This window comes from Halictus rubicundus, chromosome 9 (assembly GCF_050948215.1).
Source record: "Halictus rubicundus isolate RS-2024b chromosome 9, iyHalRubi1_principal, whole genome shotgun sequence".
Lineage (NCBI taxonomy): Eukaryota > Metazoa > Arthropoda > Insecta > Hymenoptera > Halictidae > Halictus > Halictus rubicundus.
In genome coordinates this window covers 14,046,863-14,071,313 of record NC_135157.1, presented here as the reverse complement: position 1 = coordinate 14,071,313, position 24,451 = coordinate 14,046,863, and the positions used below count along the sequence as shown (strand labels likewise).

At 45.0% G+C, this 24,451-nt stretch overlaps 1 protein-coding gene across 5 annotated transcripts in view; it reads right to left on the bottom strand.

Annotated features, from left to right (window-relative positions):
• Nucleotides 1-24,451, bottom strand: part of Step (cytohesin steppke) — an 82,425-nt gene that overhangs the window by 12,319 nt on the left and 45,655 nt on the right. For all 5 annotated transcript variants that reach the window (XM_076793178.1, XM_076793177.1, XM_076793179.1 and 2 more), the window contains one exon: nucleotides 1,714-2,319. In XM_076793178.1, the coding sequence (XP_076649293.1) occupies nucleotides 1,714-2,319 (606 nt within the window). The remainder of the gene's footprint in view (nucleotides 1-1,713; nucleotides 2,320-24,451) is intronic.

Genomic DNA, 24,451 nt, shown 5'->3' with positions numbered 1-24,451 from the left:
TCGATCATCAATCTTCGCGCGTCAAATTTCAATGATCAATCTCCAATCGTTCAATGAGCAATCTACAATCATCATTACGCGACAAACAATCTTCAAACACATTCATCTTGAATCGCCAACCTTCAATGATCAATCGCCAAACATTCATCCTCCAACATTTATATCGTCAAACATTCATTCTCCAACATTTATATCGTCAAACATTTATCCTCCAGTATTTATATCTTCACACATTTATCTTTATACATTCATCTTCAAACATTCATGTTCAAACATTCACCTCCAAAGATCCAGATCCTGTCACCAGTTTCAACTGGTACATCCGTCTCGAAACTATCGGCCTCCGATGATCAATATCCAATGATTGATCACCAAACAATCATCTGCAAACATTCATCCTCCAACATTTATCTCCAAACATGCATGTTCAAACATTCATCTCCAAACAATCATCTACATACAAACATTCATCCTCCAACATTTATATCTTCAAACATTCATCTTCAAGCACTCATCTTCAAGCTCTCATCTTAAAATATTCATCTTCAAACATTCACCTCCAAACATCCAGGTCCTGCAATCAATTTCATCCAGGTCAGTCATCGATCTCCAACCATTGGTTGATCCGTCCCGAGACTATGGGCCTTGAATTATCCTGCATCAATCATCAAAAATGCGCTATCAATCCGCATTCATCGAGCATCAACTCTGATACACATTCAGGATAGCTGTCTACCATCGGCAGTATAGTGAATATTGGCCAGCGGCCAGCGAACGCATCGGATCCACAGAATTCGTCGACAAGGTTCCGAGCAGCGCAGCGTCCGCTCATTAATGCAACGAGCTGCAATCAATCGCGCGAACGTATCATTTTCATCTTGCGGTGGGCGGTCGGCACCTGATGTTCAAACACCGGTGCCATAATAACGGTGGCGCACAGTTTTCCGCGGTCGCGCTTTAGAAAAGCGACAAATTGAAACTCCAGCGTGTATCGGCGGCCGGTATCGCGTCCAATTACATCGGGGACCGTGTCGCCAGCGAGTATCGCCGTCGATTTACTGTTACGAATCCGTTCGAACGTAGGTGTTTCCGGCAGACCGCCCTAATCGTTACCGTTGCTCCGCGGCGGCGAAACTGTTTCACCGGTCGCCGCGACTTTGTTCGGCTCCGACGAACGTAATCAGCTTTCTGCGATTGAGATTTAAGATTTGATACCGCTGGCACTGTGTCCGTTACCTACCCCAATCCACCTCGTTTCGAAACCCAATTAACGCCTGTGCGACACCTACGCGACACCTCTACGCAGAAAATAGCTTTTTGTTTACAGTCATCGTAGTTCAAGGTGGCCAGATTAGATCGGGACACAGGATGTAGCGACTGAAAGAAGGCGTCATTCTTTCGTTCGCCATCTTGAATGTCGATTGCTCAATACATTGCTTCAACAATTAACCATATGTTACTCGTACGAAGACCACAAAATGTCGAACATTTGAAGAAGGGGACACGCTATAGTCCCCAAAATACATCTTGAAGATGCCGAACTGGCAATTAGTTCAACGAATCCCGAAACATCAGGACATCTGGCCACCCTAGCCTGAAGATTAAGGCCCTGCCCGAAAGATCAAGGTCCTACTCTGAAGATCGAGGTCCTATCCTAAAGAAGGTCCCACCCTAAGGATCGAGGTCCTGTCCTCTAGAGCAAGAGCTACTCACCACGAGGAGCTCCCGCGGCAGGTCCCCGCCATTGTTGATGCCCCTGTTCATGGAGATGAACTGTTCAACGCTGGGTTTGTCCTTGACGCTGGGATTGTGCAGGGAGGTGTTCAGCATGATGATAGCGAAGCTGAGCACGTAACAGGTGTCGGTGTTGGTGAAGATGTTCGGGTTCAGCTGGCAGTACCTCTGTGCGAAGCACTCCATCATCCTGTCGATCTTCTGCGCCTCGCCCGGCAGCCTGAACGACCAAAGGAACTGTCGCAGCGCCTGCACCAGGATCAGGTCCGTGAAATCGTGCAGCTCGACGAACGCCCTGAGCACCCTCTCGTTGAAGTCGTGCCTCTCCCCTAAGTAGTCGCCTATCGCCGTCTTGTTCAGGCCCTCGCCTTTGTAGAGGAACTGCGCGACGTCCTCGGGCGTCGGCGCCAGCAGGTTGTGCTCGATCAGGTACTCGATGCCCTTCTTCGGGTCCATGTTGAACTTCTTGCGGCCGATCGACGTCTGCTTCGCCTTGTTCGACGGCTTGGTCTCGTCGGCGGCGAGACCTCCGCCCTCCATCGCCTCCATCTCGGCCACCACCTCGCCCAGCTCATCTTTCAGTTGCTGGAAAAAGAAGAAACGGAAAGTGTCAGGAGGCTCTTGCACCGGAACGGCTTCCTCGCGCGTCAACGATCCCAGGGGATGCCGACGAACTGAGAGACACACTTGGGGAGCAGTCTTCTACCTGAAGACTGCTAGGAAATAGGGTGAAATTCCATGGGGGTGGTGGGGACCTTTAGACTCCCCCTATTGTTGCGCTTTGCCTTAGGGGTAGGGGGCTGTTAGTTGTTTGGTGAACAGGCTTGTGAGGGAGCGGGAGATCGGGTATAGTATAGTATAGTTTCGAGTCTCGAGTATAGTTTCTTTAGTTGGAGGTAGGCCCCCAGTTTCCTAGGTCCCTAGGATCTCTAGCTCCCTAGGCCACTAGCTTCTTAGACCCCTAGGTTTCTAGCTCTCTAGCTCTCTAGCTCTCTAGCTTCCTAGATCTGCAGCTCCCTAAGTCTCTACCCCCTCTAGGCTTTTAGCCCCCTAAGTCTCTCTACCCCCTCTAGGCATTTAGCCTCCTAACTCTCTGGCCCTCTAGGTTTCTAGCCCCCTCTAGATCTCTAACTCCCTAGTTTACTAGATTTCTAGCTCTCTAGCTCTCTAGCTTCCTAGATATGCAGCTCCCTAAGTCTCTACCCCCTCTAGGCTTTTAGCCCCCTAAGTCTCTCTACCCCCTCTAGGCATTTAGCCTCCTAACTCTCTGGCCCCCTAGGTTTCTAGCCCCCTCTAGATGTCTAACTCCCTAGTTTACTAGGTTTCTAGCTCTCTAGCTCTTTAGCTTCCTAGATATGCAGCTCCCTAAGTCTCTACCCCCTCTAGGCTTTTAGCTCCCTAAGTCTCTACCCCCTCTAGGCTTTTAACCCCCTAAGTCTCTCTACCCCCTCTAGGCATTTAGCCTCCTAACTCTCTGGCCCTCTAGGTTTCTAGCCCCCTCTAGATCTCTAACTCCCTAGTTTACTAGATTTCTAGCTCTCTAGCTCTCTAGCTTCCTAGATATGCAGCTCCCTAAGTCTCTACCCCCTCTAGGCTTTTAGCCCCCTAAGTCTCTCTACCCTCTCTAGGCATTTAGCCTCCTAACTCTCTGGCCCTCTAGGTTTCTAGCCCCCTCTAGATCTCTAACTCCCTAGTTTACTAGATTTCTAGCTCTCTAGCTCTCTAGCTTCCTAGATATGCAGCTCCCTAAGTCTCTACCCCCTCTAGGCTTTTAGCCCCCTAAGTCTCTCTACCCCCTCTAGGCATTTAGCCTCCTAACTCTCTGGCCCCCTAGGTTTCTAGCCCCCTCTAGATCTCTAACTCCCTAGTTTACTAGGTTTCTAGCTCTCCAGCTCTCTAGCTTCCTAGGTCTGCAGCCCCCTAAGTCTCTGACCCCCTAGGCTTCTAGCGCCCTAGATCTCTAACTCCCTAGTTTACTAGGTTCCTAGGTCTCCAGATCCCTAAGTTTCCTGGATCTCTAGGTCCCCAAGTCCCTAATTGTTCACTTCTCGACTGTGCTCCTCTTCCTGTCTGTTAACCTCATAGATCCCAACTTCTCAGTAGCTCCTATCTTCTTATAACTTCAAAACTCCCGACATCCTGCCTTCCAGCTCCCAGATCGGGAGTCGTCGATTTCGGCTAATCCTGGCTAACTTTTTAATGAGGCTTACCACAGCCAGGCAATTCAAAGTTGCGGGGCTAAATTGTTTGCCGCAACCGCTAACGATCACGATTTTACGTAGAAAATTTATAATCCTTCGCGGACGGGAAGTTTATCTGTTGCATTTTTGAGCGAGTCGAATGCGCTCGGTCCCCTCTGCGAAACAAAATTCTGTGTTTCACGAGCGGAATTACGCCGGTGGGATTGTTGCGTTTAATAAAAATTCCCAACTGTCTCTCCACGAGAATTCCGTGCTCCTACAAAAGGATGTCGCGTTCAACAAAAATTAATTGGACACGATTGAAATTTCCAATTTTTCTCGGTTGACTCTTCCCGATCGTTCGGACCTACTGCGGAGGATCTAAATAAGGATTCTAGGTGGCGAGAGAAACATACTTCACGAGCGCAACTCAGCGTTCCTCGAACGAGATAACAGAGGCTCAGGTTATTACTGGAAGCAGACCGTTCCGAGTAATATTTGAAGAGCGAGCCAACCTCGGGTAATCTCACGTCGTAAATCAAAACCAAGCCCCGCCACGCGGAATTGAACGTTTCTCGCGTCGTCGTCCAATTCAGAGAGCCCGCCTACAGTAAGTATTTCTTGCCTATTTTATCACCGATGCGACCGAATCCACCCACCCCTGATTCCCGGCCGTTTAAACCAAGTCCTTCACCTGCCATCCCCCCGCCCACTCGCGATCCAGATAAGCCGAGCACCTTTCAAGGGTGGCTACCAAGAGGGAAGAAGCGTAGTCACTAGTGACACCCGACCACCTTCATCGAACGCTCGAGAGCGTTTCCTGCTGGCGGGCTTTCCATACTAACCGGCCCTGCGACCGGAAACCATGCGCAAACTTCATCGCCGATTAACAAGATTATTCGGGGGCCCTCGGACCTTCTAACTTCTGAGCGCAAAAGTTTCCAAACTTCGGGATCACGTTGATTTTAGCAACTTGTAACAACTAAGAATTTTGTTTCGGTTGATAAGAGTACGGCGAGTTTGATCACCGGACTGCGGGTCTTTACGGAAAATCAAAATGGTTGAGATATATCAGGTCGTCCCATAAGTTCCTGCCGTGGATAGGTTTACATTATTCACCATCGAAAAGTATTTAAATGAAAAACTGTAGAAATTTTATGGTGACGGCACGATGTCTTTGCCGAAAAGGTCAGAAGAGGTTGTGGAATGAAAGGGTGATTAGATATTTCATTTTTGGAATTTAAATGGTACAAGAGTAAACGGCACGAACTTATGGGACGACCTAATAGAAGTTCGATTCTCTTTTTAAATAACTTCGGTGAGAGTGGTGCAACAGCATGTTCTGTTTGTTCAAATGTTCTTCCCGAAGCATTGAAGGAGCTAATTCCCGTGATCGGGAACCGCAGGTGTGTTTCTTTTTTTTTCCGTAGAACGCTTTAATTTCCAGTAATTCCATTTTAACAGTCCGGCGCACATTTTCCCGGGCGAACAAAAGGGAGAAGGGAAACACGGGAATTGTTGACTCGCAGGAAGCGGGGCTTAAAAATAATAAGGGGTTTTCGAGGAGCACCGAAACGCGCACGGTCCACCTCTCGATTTTCTTTCTCTCTCTCTCTCTCTTTCTTCTCTCTCGGCGCTCTCGGTTAGGCGAATCCAAGTTTCCCCGGTGCGTCGCAATTAAAGAGGCCGTGTTTTTCCGGAAGTGTCTGATCCCGGATTAAGGTCGGAGGCGGTGGGTTCCCCGGGTCAAAACATAACCGTGAGACACGGACTCCGGAGTCGAACGTCGTCGCACGGACGCCGCGGAAAATAATTTAGAGGAAACCAAACGAAAATATACTCCGTTCGCCGAGTGGAAAGTGCGGTTCCGTCGAACACGGGAAAATAATAACCGTGCGATAAGCTCGACCGAGTTCTTCTCCCATTGACCCCGTAGGAAACCTCTCGAAGGTGGAAACGAGGTAATGGTGGTCCACGTTCAAATTTTCCAAGTTCCCAGTCCCGCGAGTCCGATTTCTCAGGAGAGACGCGAAACTTCCTTCATTCTCGAAATTCCGAAATTCTGATTCGTTTCTGAATCATTCGGACGAAAAGTTGCTCTGCGTACTTAAAACGCGTTATCATTCCCTTCATTCAATAAAAAGGTGCAAACTTTCCCCATAAAAGAAGTTACGCGTTCCCGTAAAACAGGATCGAAGAATGCTCCAGACAGCAATTCCCGTCCGCCATTTTTAATTCCGCGCTAGTAACAAAGTTACCGAAGAGCAGTCCGCTGATTCGTACCATAAAATTCGCGCAGCCTTTCCAGGGTCCGATTCCAGAAACTTTTTGAAATTTCGAAGGGGACGGAGGAAAAAAAAAAATATTGAAAAGATCGGAAGAACAGAGTCCTCGTTTGTTCGGCACGAATCCCGCTTAATTACCGACCAAAAGGATATCCGGCATAATTAATCCTCGGCTTTCTTTCCCGAGAATATTCATCGATCTCTCGCCGGTTCCGCGTGGAATTGTTAACCCGATTTCCAGGAATTGTCAAACTTAATTGCTCGCCCAGTTTTCTGTTTACTTCCCACTTAGGCCGGGAATGATTTGTTTCCAACGACTTTCGATTCGCGATTATTAAACCACCGGCAGTCGGGCGACTGGGAGCGACGACGCCATTTTGGTTCCGCTTTCCGCCATTGCCGGAGTAGACGCAGCGTGTTCAGAAGTCAAAGTTTAATGAAATTCTTGCGATTATTATGCTGGCGATCTCCGTGAGAATGCCTGTTTTCTCGTGCTATCTTAACGAGTGTGTTTTGGTGAATGAAATGATTTTTTATGGCAGCAGTCGAGACAATAGGAGCGTTTCTAAAAGAAGATGAAAGTGGTATGATTAAATTTGCAAAAGTTACTAATATTCTTGCAATTATTAAGCTGTAGATTATGAGGAGAATTTTTATTTTATTGAATTATCTTGTGAAAAACGAAAGAAATATTTATTTGGGTGACTAAACGATTGTTTATAGTAAAAGTGAGATTGTAGAAACGTTGCTTAGTGTTTAATCCTTCGTCTTAGGATTCTGCTTTCACAATTCAATGTTTCAATAATTTATTACATGAAAAATAATTTTATATTCCTAGGGAGCACATTTACATACATTACATTTACGTACATTTACTTTAAAGATTAAATTGAACATTGAGTCTTTAAGGTTAAAATTTAAATGCTTGCAAGTAACGTTTTGTTCGAGTTTCATGCAAATAATGTTTTACTCCAGCCCGAAGGATGGAAATAATGTTTTGCGCTTATTCGGTGCAGCTCGAAGTTTCTTCAGCATCGTTTCTTATCAACTTCCGGCAATTTCTTTCGGACACAAATGCACACGTATCCGCAGTGCACCGACTCGTTCGTGTTGCAGCAAACACGCTAATTGTTGCCAGCCCCAGAAGGTATTTTTTATTTACGATCACGTTCAGAGAAAGTTCCGCGATGCCCTGAAAAGCGAGTCGCCGTATGTTACGTCCGCTGTTACAGTGCGAATGAAATTTGTGGCGGTCCCGTAACGCAATTCCACTGTCTGCAGAACTTGTTGGAACTTGCGAAATTGTTCCTCGGCTTTTGCACGCGCGATTATTAAAAATCCCGTCTACTTTTATCATCTCAACGAACTTCTGATCCCGCGAACGGACGGAAAAGCATCGAACAAATGCCAAAAAATTCAGCCGAAACATTTCTTGCCGTTACGAGACTGTGGATCTTAGGCGAAATAAAAATTTTCCGAGTCGACGGGAGCAGAAATTTTCTAGAATTTTTCGTTTCGGTGAGTCGAAAATATGCAGAAATGTTCTTCTGCCTTCTGTAATTTTGCGTTTCACTAATTTTTGCAGCCCAATCACTATGCTCGCAAAATTTACTACACAAAATTGAAGAGTGTGAAAGAAGCAGCGTGTACTAAAAGATAGGGAATGCTAAAAAATTGACATAAAATATGGAGGGAACGCAGAAAATTCGGCATCGATAATCATGCTCGCAAGGAGCCATCGGAATTTCGGGGGACCGCGATGGCTTCCGCTCTGTTTCCCCGAAAATCGTGCACGATCAGATTGGATGGGGCGGCCGGAGGTCGAAGATCTCTGAAGATTGCCGGGCAAATAATCGTGCCCGGCGAAGCACCTGCCGTTTGCTCTTCAGGGTCTTCCAGCAGCGACTCGTTTCCACGATCTCTATCCCCCCTCCCCTCTCTCTCTCTCTTTGTCTCTTTCTCTTTGTCCTTTGCATAACATCGCGGAGCGTTCCGTTTCTACCGAGGTCGGTTCTACCTTCTTCGCTTTGAGTCCTCGGTACGACTCGTAAATCGTTTCTTTTGTTTTATACCTGTCTTATGCAATTACATTTAATCGTGCATCGTCCAAGGATAGTCACCTGGTTCCGCGAGTCGCAGGAACTTTTTATTACTCCAGATATGGAGCACCCGAGCCGTTCGAGTCCATCTTTCTGTCGGTGAGAATTTTTGACCCATTTTAAACTGTGCAGTGTGTATTCTGTTCATTATACCGATCCTTACTGTAACGTTCTCTTCTCTGGTTTCTCTTAATTTCATATTCCCTATGTTCCATTAATTCGATATTCTATGTTTTATTAATTCCATTTTATGTATTCTGTTGATTCCGCTTTCTATATTTTATTAATTCTATTGATTCTATTTTCTACATTCTATTAATTCTATTTTCTATATTTTCTATTTTCTATACTCTACTAATTCTATTTTCTATATTTTCTATTTTCTATACTCTACTAATTCTATTTTCTATATGCTATTAATACTATTAATTATATTGATTCTATTGATTCTAGTTTCTATGTTCTGTTAATTCTACTTTCTGTATTCTGTTAATTTTATTTTCTATATTCTATTAATCCTACTTTGTATGTTCTATATATTCTACTAATTTTATTTTCTATATTCTATCAATTCTATTTTCTATATTTTCTATATTCTATTTATTGTATTAATTTCATTTTCTATATTCTATTAATCCTACTTTGTATGTTCTATTTATTCTACTAATTTTATTTTCTATATTCTATTAATTCCTTTTTCTATATTTTATATTTTCTATACTCTACTAATTCCATTTTCTATATACCATTAATTCTATTAATTCCATTAATTTTATTTTTTATTTTCTATGCTCTATTAATTCTGCTGATTCTACTTTCTACATTCTGTTAATCTTATTGATTCTATATTCTACTGACATCATATCCTATTTATTCAACATTCCACTGATACCATATTCTATTGATTCCATGTATGTTGCAGTCCCGCTTAAAAATTCATTAGAATTGTTAAAAGACTCCACCTTCGGTGTGTCACCTAGGAAAGAATTCTGTCCGCAAAATAAAGAGCGGAACGCGTTCGCGAGAAATGAACTTCCTCAGATTTCAGTCGCGTCGGTACGACACGGCGTTCGTTCGTGTCTTGTCGCGTTCTCCATCGACAAGTGTTCCACGACAAAAGCGGACGCGGGACGTGTAACGCATCGTGAATGTATCCGGTTAAAAATAAACCGTGCTTCCTTAGGCAGAGGGCTGCGATAAACAGTTTTAGGGCGAGCCCTCGCCCGAAAGGAAGCGGAAAATTTACGTCGGCGAGCCTCGGCTACCACCGGATAACTTCTTTCCTTCCGTTTCTGCGTCTGTGAAAGTCCTTCGCGACCGGCGATGGATAAAAATGTTCCCGGGGAGGAAAAAAAGCATGACTGCAAAAGATGCACGGTTCCCGGAAAATAAGGATGACACACCTACCGCAAGGATGAAAGAAAAATTTTGGTGAACGCGACATTGGCGATTTAATTATTCCTACTGTTAACACGTTCGTCGCCGCGTCACCCATATGTGGGTGACGGAATTGTTTGTGCAGGTTTTAAAATAAATTTTTACGTTGATATATTCATTGCATTAAACTTGATTAGGATCAGTAACATGCAGGAAAGTTGCAGGATTACTCGGTATCGTACATTTAATTTTTTGCAATTTTTATTTCATTTATTTCCTTTGGGCGTTGAAACTGTTAATGTGAACTAGCACGATGTGGACTTCGATTAGCACGTCGGTTGTAATAGTAAATTTGTTAAAATTAATCGAAGAGAGCGTCATTTAGTTTTTCCATTTACAAACTCACGTACAGAAATCTTCGCAACGCACAAAATGGTAAAAATAGAATTTTTACCGAAGCAAAGTAGTTTACGCAGCGAAACCGGCATGTGGATAGCGCGTTGGCATAATCAGAGGCAGAGAGACGTCGGCGGGAGTGTCGAAATGGCACGCGCCTCCAGAAAATGTCCCATCAAAGGGTCCGAGTAATTCGAAACGGAAACACGAGACCGTGAAAGCCACCGCTGCAACTCTTTTCTCTCTCTCTCTCTCGCGCGCTCTCTTTCTCTCCTGTTTTTTCGATTTTCCCTTGTTTTATTTTTCGCTCGATGCGAACTGTCTGGACGAGGATTGAGCAATGAAACGGGGAAGTTGATCGTCGACGGGGACGTCGACGCACACAACCGGGGAAAAGGGGGGTGGGGGAAAAAAATGAAGAAATCGATGGTCGCGTGCAAACGGCGCGGCCATTTTCCCGCGACATCCCGACGTGATCTTCGCGATGGGAAATGACGCGAACACGCGACCGTAAAATATTTATCGAAGAGGGAACTGCGCTGCGCGACGCGGGGAGAAAAATGATGGGGGAAACGATGGGGAAAGAGCGGCCCGCCATAGACGACAACGGCCGAGCCATTCCAGTTTCTATAATTCCTCCCCCGGCGCCTTTTGTCGTTCGACCAGAATGTCCGCCCGTGGAAATACACGCGGAAAATTATTATATGAAATCCTCTGCCAACCCTTTCGTCGACAGTCCGAATTTCTACCCCGTTTCATGACTAGACGCATTCGTCGCAAGAACGTGAAAAACGATTTAGAGAATTTTTAAATTCGGACAATTTTTATTTCTCGTAAGAACCGCAAGCCAGTAACGTTATTTTAATATTCTAGGTTTCGTCCGCGGACGTTTTCAAACGGGAATGTTAAACTTTGCAGAATTTTTTATTTTTGGTACCCTTACGGTCGAAACTTTTTTATCCGACAGTTTTAATAGTGAGTTATACGTGAACAAATTTTTACCGGCGTACTCCCGGTGGTAATTTTTTAAAAAATTGTTCTATTCGCCGTTTTATTGCGCTTTTGATCGGTTCTACATCTTTGATCATTTTTTTGCACCTTCTATGTTGTTCAATTTTTCATTGAAACTTTTTTGTACGATGGTTTCAATACCGAGTCACATGCACGCAATATTTTATCGAAGTCCGTTCAGTGGCGCTATTTTTAAAATATTGTTGTACACGTTGGTTTCTGGATTGCTCTTGCAACGCGGATCGAACGGTAACAATTTTTTTGCGGATTTGCGTCATTCGCTTTTGCTCGAAACATTTTGATAGCGTTGGTGGTAGATCGTGCGCGGTCGAGGATCTGTTGGCGCAGCTGCGGGCCCATGAATTTTGAAGAAGCTTGTAGGGGCGAGGAACAGGTAAACATTAGTCTGAGCCGATTAATTAGAAGCTGGGGGGGTGGATATTCTTATCCGGTAAGAGGATAACGACGCGAAAGGTGAACGACAGGAAGACGGTTGTGTACAGTTCGCCCTGAAGGGTGGAAAAGGGGAAGGGAGAGGGGCGAGCCTCGATAATATCAAGACGAGGGGAGAGACAGACGCGTCGTCCTAGGGTACAACAACCGCGTTACGACGCTCCATTTGTTATCCAGGTGCCCCGATCGGTGGCTCGTGCGACGATAAAGAGGAATTCCTTCTATTTTTACTTTTCAACCGTTCGAGGGAAACTAAATATACGAAAGGATTACTGAAAATCGGCGGCGTGCTATCGGGAATCGATTCCAACGCGTCTTCACGCAAATAGACAGTTTTATGGACTGCTTTACACATCCCACAGTTGAATAAGAATGTTTCCCTCCCTAGGGGCGCGACGCGCTTAAAATAAAACTGTCTCGTTCGCAAACCTATTCGAATCCCGAAGTTTACGACTAACTGTACAAAGTATAGTGACCATCCACAGTTAAATACTTTTCTCTCGGTAGATTTCAACCCCATTATATTTCAGTTCGGTCCACCGCACCCCTGTAATTAAATTTTTATTAAATTCTAAAACGTGCGTATCGGTCCGTAAGAATATTTAAAATTGAGTGTGTAAAATATCGGTAAGTAAATAACCCCCATATATTTCTAATCAAATCAGTGTGCTTTTAGTGCACCCCCTAGAATAATTCCTAGAATGTTTAAAATTAATTTCCATTCTGACATTAATAGGCAGTTGAATAATGATCTTCTCTCGTAGATTTCAACCCCCATAGTTTGCGCAGCTTGCTTCGGTTCCACTAATATTTGTCTCTGCCGGATTCCCACCCCCTAACAATTTCAGTCTGCGTTTCGCCGACACGGTATTTCGTTGTTTCGAGAAAACGCACGGTTACCAAATAAAACAGTAACTGTCTAATTTTAGCCGTAGCGGCGCAAAGCAACCCTTCGTCCGCTCGCAGCCCGGAAAAGGCCACCCCTAAGTTTGTGTTAGGCTTTGACCCTCTCGCAGGGGTTGATAAGGGTTCCCGTGCGTGCACGATAGTCGCGGGATTGTTGCTCTTATCGTTCGGACAGGATTATACACGCGGCCGCCGTGGAAAGGCTTAATTAAAAACACCGTGAGAATTTTCAAAACTATTCGCGCGTTATTATCGCGACACGGTTGCCAACGTTTCAATGGGGCGTTAAACGCTTTTGACAATGGGAAAACGTGCCGTCCCGTATCCGTTTAGAATTCACCAAGTCGTAAATTGTTATTACTGCATTTATTATTTAATCTTGACGCGCCTACTTGAACAACGCAGCGGATACGTGGTCCGTACATATTCTATAATATACAAAGGAATATGCAAATGGTTGTCGAGTAAATGGCGAGCACATGCCAGCTCTCCCGCATTGCACATATTCCGACCGCAATAAATTATTCGGATCGCGTACAACGTATCGCAGCATAATAAAATAAAACAGTCGAATTAAACGCTCATCTCCAATCCATTAAATCCGTTCCGAAGCGGTCGGACCGCCTCAATTATCGAAAGCTTCTGCAACACTAATGAACATCGCTATCACTTCGACTTGAAACTTCTCAAAAATGTGTTTGCGGTGTAACGCGAAAATTTCCAACCCTCTCTGCTCGTCTAGGATTTTTTGCTGAACTCTGCAGCCCACTCAAAAGCAGGAAAATTAATTTCGACATTTGCTCCAATAATTTTTACACGTTCTCGTGGGCCTGTGAAAATATTACGAGCACACACAAATTTTTATTCTCTGCACTTCATTTGTTTGAATATGTTCGAAATGCAAATTTCATTATTAGGCTACGAAGTCGTTGTCTATACAAATTATGGACACTCTGTAGGAGGTTTGTATTTATTGGACACGTTGGATAAGTGTTTTGTTGACCGTGAACTTCCCGCACATTTTTCAAGGAACGTCGAAAGCGTCCTCGAACTAGATTAAATCGCCGATGGACCGTTGGATAGCTCGCAAAGAAACAACAATGTGTGCCAAGTCTCAACCCTTCGCCTTGACCAGGGGGGTGGTTGCAGAAAAAATAGTACCGCATTCAGCAATTGCGTCTTGTTATGTCATTTAACGAGTATTTTTCGCAGATTTTTCGCATTAGGCAAACATATTTTAAAAATCCGAGAGAAATGCATGTTTCTCGTAGAAGTTTCAAAGATACCGGTAGTGGAACATTGTTGAAAGTATTGTTCCCGATTTTTTCTTTACTGTTCCGTAGGTGTATCCGGCCACACCGTTTTCACAGGCCACTCATAAAAGTCCCAAAATAACCAAAATGAAGCTGCCGATTCCGGGTGAGACGGACACCCTGTAGAAAACGTTCCGGTTCGCAGGGGCTGTTGTTTTTCCGCGTTTCGCCGGCGTAAATGCACAAACATCCGCAGCCTAGTAATAAATGCCGGCTATTAGTCGGCGCAGAAATTTCATTGGCGGGCGAAAAGCGTTCCCGGCAGAGGGCGAGGGCGAGGGTGGAAAAAGGTTTTTCTGCGAGTTACCTCCGGCTGGCAGCTATCGGCCCTCCGATCAGCCTGCAGGGAAAGGGCCACACCTAACCCAGGCAAGCACCTAGGCGACTTAACGACCCGCCTCGTCGCCACGTGGAATGTTTTCGCGTTTAGGCCCCTGGATACGCGTCCCCCCTTTTGTTCCCTTAATCCCCCGAGCCGGCGACACGACGCAGATGGAATCTCCTTTTGTTAACCGAGATCTCTCTCCTTTTCAGAAAAATAATACAAATTTGACGAGCCGCTCCTTCCCACGAAATCCACCGCGTTCGTCGAGCGCTCTCTCGGTTTTTATCCGACGCTGCCATTGTGCCGCGATACGTCAGAAAGTCTTTTAGATTTTAATTTTTTGAGTGGGAGTCGGTGCAGTGAAGAATTCGAGAAAATTTAGGGATGGTGGTTGCGATTGAAGGATCTTGGGAAAATATTGTCGTTTCTGCCAGGGGGGTGATTTATTGAGAAAATTTGGGACAGATAAAAATTTGGGGATTACAATTGTGACTGTAGAATTCTCTTGTGGAGCTGTTAAAATTGTTGCTCCTGAGAGGGGTGTATTGAAAAGTTTACAAAACATCGGGGGGTGGTAGTGCGACATTGTCGAGGAAATTTTTGCGTTTGATAGGAATGTGATTTAGAAAAGAAAAATTTGAGAAAATTTGGGGACACTTGTAACTGCAGGGTGCTGTTGCAAAGGTGTCGCAAAAATGGGTAAATAAAATATCTCAGAAATTCTCCCAAGTCTCCTACCCGTCGATTCGCGCGCTCGTGCTCCCGGATCATTACTTAATTTCATCTCCGTCGCTTCTGCATCACGCTACGCGGCCATGTAGCTCGGACAAAAACCGTTGGACGCGGATTTATTATCCTCGCTCGAGGAACCCGAAAATCTCCGTCGCGTTCGTGGCAGCGAAAAAAAAAAGGAGGAAAGAACGAGCAGAAAGATAGAGGGAGAAAGGGAAAAGGGAGCACAGAGAGGAGAGGAGTCATTTCAGCCGCGATGAAAATTTTTCTCGTTGCCGGAAGTAGGCTGCGCGCGTTCCGCTCCGCAGGCTTCGTTAGCGCGAGTAACGTTACTTTGGGGAAAAAGAGATATCTAAAAGGGCGAAAAAAAAAGCGGTGTTTCGTTCCGGGGCCAGTGGAAAAGGCTCGTTGTCCTTTAACCCGTTAATGGGAGATGGCGAAATGATTCGTCCTTTGTTGCTATATATACACGATACGCGACGCTCATCTTATCCTTTAGCTGCTTTGAGATTGTAACGAGGTTCGAAACACGTCCCTTTGGAAACGTTGCAATTTTTCTGTACTCGAAATCTGCGGAAAGTGAAGTAAAGTGACGTGTTTATTTTTATTTATTGGAGCCTGAATGATTTTGATAACCAAGAGCAAGATTGTTGCGGGAAAAAGATGGCGAAGAGAAATTTGGATAGATGGTGGTGGTGGGGAGGCTTGGCTGCTAGACCGGAAGCGGTCCCTCGTTGTCTTCGACGGACCTCGTTAACGGGCACGATACCGTGGACAATAAGTCGGCCGTCTGTGGTGCTGGGCTCTCTCGCATTGTCTCTGTTGTACCTTTTGTCCTATCCGCAGCCGCGTATCCGGCCGGTCGTCGTCGACGCGTGAGAAAACGGCGCCGAGCCGAGCCGAGCCGAACCGAGCGGAGTTCGGTTGAACCCGCGTCTGTTCTGCACGCGAAAACGCGAACCGTCGTCGTCTGGCCGCGATCGATCTGCCCCTTCCGATTCGACCTTGAGCGACTAGCCTCCCAAGGGCGTACCGCCGCGACTCGCTCTCAATGAACGACCTATCGATAGCTGCACGCCCGACAGGATCTCGAACGCGGAAAACCGAGTTTCCCCGACCACGCACCCTGGGGGCCCTTTCCCTTTCGCACGCGAATTTTCCTCGCGACAGGTTGTTGAACGTCTGCGACACGGTAACGCGTCGATATTTTTTCTTCGGAGAATTTTTGAGCGGATTTGTCGGGCAGCATGGGAGCGTTAAGTAATTTGTAAATCATTACGAAAAGGACAACTTCTGCAAATGCTTAATAAAGTGTTTAGAAATATTGGGGCGACTGTTTCGGGGGGGGGGGTGAGTCGAGCAGAAGGGTTGAAAAGGGTGGCATATACAGAGCCGGATCTCGTCGGAGCGTTCATAAACTCCCCACCACAGTCCCAGGCGAAAGAACCTGACCTCCATCCACTTCATTGATTCCAAACAAACGGAAGCAGAAGACTCGGGGGCCTGCACACGACTTCCCAGACCGAAACCACCAAACCACCGATCCGCAAAACCGCGGAACAAAAAAGGCACACATACACACGCGCTCCCATCGACCGGAGCAAGATTAGCCCGTTGCACACCAACAGTATCGCTCTGCAGCATGGTCGACTAGTTTCCACGGTTAACTCTTTAACTACCCTGTCAGCATCATCGGGGCCGATGCGTCGTTTTATTCCAGCCGAACATCCCGGATCCGTGACAAAACAGTTCGGTAACCGCTCAAACTCGCTGGTTCATTGATCGTCGTACCGATTATAATCCGTGGAAATTGAAAAAAAGACCGGACCCTTTTGCATATGGCTAATAATTCCTGTACGATAACAGTAGTCTTTAATTTGTCGTTGAAATATTCAGCCGAAAAATCGGAAAAAATTTCACAATGTTTGTCAATGCGTATGTGGCGATACTGATTTTTTTCGGAATTTTTGAACGCGGTTACGTAGAGAAAACAGAGTAAATCAGAGTACATAGCGCGAATAGAGTGAACTAGTTCCTGTGCGACAATGCACTTGTTATACTTTTAAAAGTTTTGGCTGGAATATTTAATCTAAAAATTGGAAATAATTTGGCAATATGTGTCACTGTGTCTGTGACAGTATAGAATTTTTTCGGAATTTTTGAACGCGGCAAAACGGAGAAAATACAGTGAAATTGAGATTTTTTACTTAAAGCGTCCACTTCGACTTAGAAATTTTCGGAAAAATCCGCGTTGAGAAATGGAGGAAAACTATAGCGATTCGGTTTTTGGTCGATCGAGCTGTGCAGCGATTAGTCAAGCTGCCGCGGTTAATCGGAACGAGATGAGCGCGGAACAAATCGCGTGTGCCGGAGTTAATTCGCTTAAACGGTATACACGCGCTATTTACCGGCTCCCGGGGGTGAGCTTTATTTTTATATAGACGCGGCGGCAGCCATAGACACTTTTATTAATCGTCGATACACTGACCCCTTAACCAAGAAATCGCTTCTCTCGAGCGAATCGGGAACAATGGCGGCTCTTACCTCGTTTGCCTCTTTCGGTATGGATATAGATTTCGTACGGAGTTGTTCTCCGGTACCATTGCGGGAACGCACAGCCCAGAGAGCCAGCCGACGATCGGATCCATTCATTGGACAATTTCAGTCGAGATCGCGTGCAGCGAATGTTCACGGTCGAATTCATTTCCGGTCGGCCTAATCGAAATTAATTGCTGTTGATCTACGCGTCCACTCTCGTCTTCGAGTAACAAGGCGGTCCCCGACGGAACTCTTTTCGAATTCTTATTTTTCTGGAGAGCAGTGAGGCAACATTCTATTTCTGTCGCTAATGGACTTTGTTACGCACTCGTTAAGCTGCAAGTTCATTGCTTTTTTCATGCAAACAGCCTTAGAAATATCGTTCTGCCGACGTTTATCGCAGTCCGCGCACCTGCGGAGTCATTTTTCAACTTTGAGGAGCAGTTACTATAATTTAGAACCACGTAATTTGATTATTATTTTTACTGTTATATTCGGGGAAGTGTCCCCTACAATTTTAGCCTAGATACAACCCCGTAGCATTTTTAGTTTTTACACTACAGCTCATTTTTCGGAAAATGGTTGGAGCATGCGGTGCATCCATGGGCCATTTGTCAAATTCCAGGGGCGATTACAATAATTTAGAACCGGATAATTTAATAATTTAGGATATTGGTATATTCGGGGTAGTGTCCTCTACAATTTGAGTCTAGATGCAACCCCCTAGCATTTTTAGTTTTTACACTACAGCTCATTTTTCGGAAAATGGTTAGAGCATGCGGTGCATCCATGGGCCATTTTTAAACTTCCAGGGGCGATTACAATAATTTAGAACCGGATAATTTAATAATTTAGGATATTGGTATATTCGGGGTAGTGTCCTCTACAATTTGAGTCTAGATGCAACCCCCTAGCATTTTGAGTTTTCACGCGACAGCTCATTTTTCGGAAAATGGTTGGACCAAGCGATACATCCATGGGACCATTTTGCAACTTCCACGAGCGATTGCAATAATTAAGACCCAGATAATTTAATAATTTAGGATACTGTTATATTCGGGGAAGTGTCCTCTACAATTTGAGTGTGGATACAACCCCCTAGCATCTTTAGTTTTTACACGACAGCTATTTCATCAGAGGTGTTCGAGCCTATCAAACCTCGACAACGTAAATCAACATGTCTATAAACATCGAACCCCATTCGACCAGCAATAAAAGACAGTTGAAGGCTCGTAGAACTCCCCATAGTAGTTGCGCGAGATGTTTCGTGTCAGATACGAGGGGGAAGATTGTGAAGGGGAGAAAGTCGAGCATCAGTTGCGACTGGACCGTATAGCCTGTCCCACGGAACGATAGAGTTGACCACAATCAACCATTGTGATTCGCATTGCAATGTGTCACTCCGGCATTCTGCATTGCTAATCGACGCGTATGTCATCATCGACAGAAAATATCGTCGGACGTCCTTATGCGATGCCCTCGAAGAATTAATTCGACTGGTGACAATGCCACGCGCCATTTTCCGCCGTGGCACCGGATGTGGAAGTCAAAATGGCGGGGGCGAGCTACAGCCTTCGCGATTATTTCACTCTTTCCTCGCGATAAAACCTCCGTGCTTTAATACGAACGAAGTTGTCGATATAATTACGAGCGTAAATTAGCAATTTGTTAGGTGTTAAACCGAAATAGTAATTATCTTTTATCATTTTCTTGTTTTCTTCGGATCGGTCTAAAGTCCTCGCTTATTTCTTTCTCAAGTAACAATAGCTCCTGCGTTGATTCGCAATCATCGACGTTTCATCTTCGAACGTTCCCCGATCGACGCGATGGGAAAACACGTGGCGATCATTTGCATTTTAAGTCACCTACCGGTAAGAGTGGCATCGCGAAACGATGAATCACTCGGCGACCGACAAGGTTCACGTTTGCACAAGCATTATCGTCGCTTTCACGATAACCAGTTGCATAATCGCCGATCGGAAAATACGTGGCGCATATTTCCATATCTGGGACGCGAAATTTGACTTTCAATTTGCATTAACCATTTTTTTATTCGTCCTCGCGCGAACAAGGCTGGAGTCGTTTAATCATTCGATGAATGGAACGGGGACAGGTTAGACCTCGTTAACACCTTAACTGCTAAATTCTCGAGCATTTTACCAAAGAAACGGTTCGAGAATGTTTTAAATGCAGTTCACGTCGATAACAGCGGAAGCCTTTTTCCTTGCTCTCGGTGTTTCAGAAATTTAATTTTCTAGCAAAGACTTTCAACTTTGAGAATTTTTTCTGCCCAAACCGTAGAAGCTATGTCAATGATTTTTCCATAGAATGATTCTGTAGACTCTTCCAAATACATTAGTATCTTTTTTTATAATATTGTGAATTTTTATAGTGTTGCTAATACTGTAAATCAGCTCTCAAGTTTTGTGGAATTCAATTTTGTCATAACCACATTTTCAACTTTAAGAATTTTTTCTGCCTAAACCGTAAAAGCTGTGTGAATGATTTTTGCGTAGAATAATTCTGTAGACCCTCACAAATACGAAGGTATTTTTTTACAACATTAGAAATGTTCAAATACGTTTTAAAAATGTTTAGAGCGAGGCGCCTCCAATGTAATTTTCTCAGACAGCTGTTCCAAGGCGAAATAAGTGTATAAAAATTTATAAGAATCGTCTGCTGGTTAACGAAAAATGAAGGTGAGGAGGTCCAAGAGTCTAATTGGTTAATAGAGTAATGGATCCACGGTTTAGTGGACGAGGAATATTGCTGGTGTTGCGTTATGGTTTTCCACGAAAATGAAAGTTGCCGGTAGCGACAAGGAGAGAAGATAAACTATGGGGCGGACATTCCGAGAGCGATGCGCACAGGATGCGATAAGGAACGAGCCGCTTCCTTTTCGCGGAGATTGTGGAGTCGCGATCATTTCCAGGCGCGCCGTTTCGACCGCAATCTGTAGCGATGAGTAATTCATTTGTTCGCCGAACGAAAGATAAGCTACCGTCGATCTCCGCTGAGAGTGGAGAGAAAATTCAAAATATCAAAAACACCGACCATGACCACTCTTCAACTCTACCACAGGAATGCGGACCTCTTGTTTTCCAATTTTTAAATTTACTCTTCAGAAGCATCTACTTTTGGCTGACTACAATTGTCGGATTTATTCCTCAGGAAAATCTATTTTTGACTTCATCCACATTTGTTATACTTATTTTTGAGAAGAATCTATTTCCGGCTGGCTTTACTATTGTCGGATTTATTCTTGAGGAAAATCTATTTTTCACTTTATCTACATTTGTTATACTTATTTTTGAGAAGAATCTATTTTCGGCTGGCTTTACAATTGTCGGATTTATTCTTTAAGAAAATCTATTTTTGACTTTATCTACATTTGTTATACTTATTTTTGAGAACAATCTATTTTCGGCTGGCTTTACTATTGTCGGATTCATTCTGGAGGAAAATCTATTTTTGAGAAGAATTTATAATTTCACCTGTTACACTTTCAGAGCTCGGTACGGTTAGTTACTCCTTAATTTAAAACAGGTTAGAAGTTGTTCAAATAGTTAATTTTATTACTACATTTCGCTGAAAACAGTATACACGAATTTATACAAAACTTTCGGGGGGATGGAATCAACCGCGAAGCATTCCTCAGCCTTTCATTTTCCGAAACGAAAAATTAATCACGTGTCTACTGCATTTTCCCAGAGTCCAGCTTGTGCGATCCGGTGCATTGTACATTTTCATCCCGTAAACTTTTAATATTCTCCAGGCCCTCAATATTTTGGAAAAGGTCATCGCCCACGCCCGAATCTAAAAAGCTGATACAGCGGAAAGCTTTCGAGGGTTTCCGAGTAATTCGAAAAATCCACACGAAGCGCATCCAGCTCTTAAACGCATCCCCCAGTGTGTCCAACGACGGACGCGAGTTCCAATTCTTTTTCCCTCCAACTTTTCTCTTCCATCGATCAGAATTCATTTTTCCGCAATCAACCGCTGTAGACGCTCGTATATTTTTTTTTATTTCTCTACGGGATTCGTTATTAGATTCGATAATTCGGGACGCGATCGTGTTTTTCCCCGGCGTGCTTCGCGGCAACAAAAGACGGGGGCAAGGCAGGCTTTTCGCTTTTGAACGATTAAATCGAGCCCGGCCAGTGATTAAAAGCCTCGCTCTCGCTCATGTGGGTCAAGTGATCGCTGCTCGACGATCGATCCTGGCCACGGAAAATTCCGAAATTCCGATCGAGGAATCCTCGCGTTATTTTCGAACTGGGTATCGCGCAATAAGATCGAGAGGGGCGAGCTGGATCCCAGAAATTGGATTCTCCTCGAGCAATGCTCGATCCGACGACTTTCCTATCGATTTGTTTATTTTGCATCTTACCTGGTTCATTTCTTAATGTACCAAAGTTTTAAGAATTTTTAGTATTGTTAGAGACAAAAATCGAGGTCTCCCGAAGCTCGACAAAAATTAACTGGGTTTCCCAAGGTCTACCAAAGCTCTTGGAGGTTTACCAAAGCTTGATACAATTTATCTAGGTCTCCCAAAGCCTACTAAAGCTCTCTGAAAGGATTACCAAAGCTTTGGAAGAATCTGTGAAAGTTCTGCGAGGTCTGCTAATGCTTTTGAGAGGTCTCCCAAAGCTTGATATAATTTATCTAGGTCTCCCAATGTCTCCCAAAGCTCTGAAAGGTTTACCATAACTTTAGAAGTACTTGTGAAGGTTCTGCGAGGTCTGCAAATGCTTTTCAGAGGTCTCCGAAAGCTTGAAAAAATGTAACTAGGTCTCCCCAGGTCTAGTAAAGCTTTCTGAAAGGATTACCAAAGCTTTGGAAGGACTTGTGAAGGTTCTGCGAGGTCTGTCAATGCTTTTGTGAGGTCTCCCAAAGCATGATATAATTTATCTAGGTCTCCCAAGGTCTACCAAAGCTGTGGAAGGATTACCAAAACTTTAGAAGTACTTGTGAAGGTTCTGCGAGGTCTGCAAATGCTTTTCAGAGGTCTCCGAAAGCTTGAAAAAATGTAACTAGGTCTCCCCAGGTCTAGTAAAGCTTTCTGAAGGGATTACCAAAGCTTTGGAAGGACTTGTGAAGGTTCTGCGAGGTCTGTCGATGCTTTTGTGAGGTCTCCCAAAGCTTGATATAATTTATCTAGGTCTCCCAAGGTCTACCAAAGCTCTGGAAGGTTTACCAAAAGACTTATGAAGATCCTGCAAGGTCTGCCAATGCTTTCGAGAGGTCTGCAAAAGTTGTAAAAAAATTTACGATGGTTCTGCAAGGTCTACCAATGTCCGAAAAAGGTTCTACCAAAATTCTTCCAAGGTATTCTCCAATTCTTTGAACGTTTTTCCTTGAGTTCACTTGATGCACTCATTCCGCTCGCAAATACATAAAGCCGGCAGCCTATTGATTGCAAATAGGTTAAGAACACACACCAACAAGCACCCATCGAAACTGGAAGGCCAGGTGAAAGAAGGAATAGAGGTTAAAATCCTCGAGATGTATCCCAGGGCCGGTAGAGCGGATTTCCCGGGGGCGAGAACAGGAACAGAGAAAGAAGGAGGCACCCGGATCCTTTTCCACGTTTTCCGCGATACTTCTGGTTCGGGGAAACAATGCGAGGCCCTCTTACGTATTGTAATACGCCGCAATCGCAGGAACGAGCCTCGAGCCACGAGCCCCGGCAGCCTCGGGGAATTCGCATCGGTCGTTTCGCGTACTTTTTCTTGCTGCTGTTCCCTCTGTCGGGCAGACAATGCCTGTTACCATCTCCGGGCTGGGGAACGGGAGATCGTTTCCCCGGGACTTCGGACGAGTCAATCCATCGGAGCGCATTATATCGATGCGCCAGGCATACGACTATTTTACGTCCGCTTTCGAGACGGAAACTGGAGACAGCGACGAACGACGAATCGAGTTTCACGCGTGACCTGGATCGGAACAACTGATGATAAATGGGGAATCGCAGACGCGATGTTCCACAGCGAGAGGGTGGCGTCTTGTTCCGGAGAGGACACGGTCTACAATTGCGGTGCCTTGACATGTTTAGCCGAGTGCTTTCGGATGTCTTTGAAGACTGTTTTAGAAGCCTCGATCATTTGCAAAGACAGGTTGACAGTCTTTGTGGTCTGACAAGGCTTGCTCGAGGTTTGCTACCGTTCTCTGAGATTCAAAATTATTTACAAGGTTGACGAAGAGTTCGAAGCAAACTAGGTCTACCAAAGTTCTCACAAGGCTTTCCAAAGGTTCTGTGAGGTCTCCCAAAACTTTCAAGCGGTCTGCAAGGCTTCCCAAAGCTCTCAAAGGATCTGCAATGTCTCCCAATGTTCTTGCAAGGTCTCCCAATGTTCTTGCAAGGTCTCCCAATGTTCTTGCAAGGTCTCCCAATGTTCTTGCAATGTTACCAAGGGTCTTGCATGATCTTCCCAAGTGTTGATACGAGTACCAAAGCGTAGGAAGGCTCTCTGAAGACCATTTATGCAAACAAGAGTGTACCAATGCTTGTCCAGGTTCAGAAAGGTCTACCAAGGCTCCGAAGGATTGCCAAACAGCGCCCGAATCCGAGGAATGCGGCGTAAACTCGAGTCGCAGCGTATCCCGGTGACCAATAATAACACAGTTTACCCTTATTTAAGCAAGCAAACTATAAATACCCTGTTCAGAGAGGTCTCCGAGGAATCTCTCTCCGCTATGCGTCCACTTGTTACCCTCTTTCCAGTTGACTCGGATCCAGAGCACGCGCTCGTAGCCTCTGAAAAAGGACGGTCTCGGGCCGCGACGACTTTAACCGCCTATTTAGACCGCGTTACATAAGTCACAGCTAAAGATACATGCTCGAGATGACACTAAATTCTCCGGTGGAAATCCCGGTACTCGCGGTGGAGAGAGCCGAGGAGAAAGTCTCCGATCTATATATTCGCTGGAAAAAAAGAACGGGACGCTAGAATTAGGGCTCCGCTGCGCGACGGTGCGCACAAGCGTGGATCCCGCGATCGTCGGAGATCGAGATCCGTCCTCGACGTAGGTACCGCCTCGCGACATTCTACGAGAATACCCAGAGAATTGGCACGGAAGGCCGTTTTCGCGGGTTTGTCCG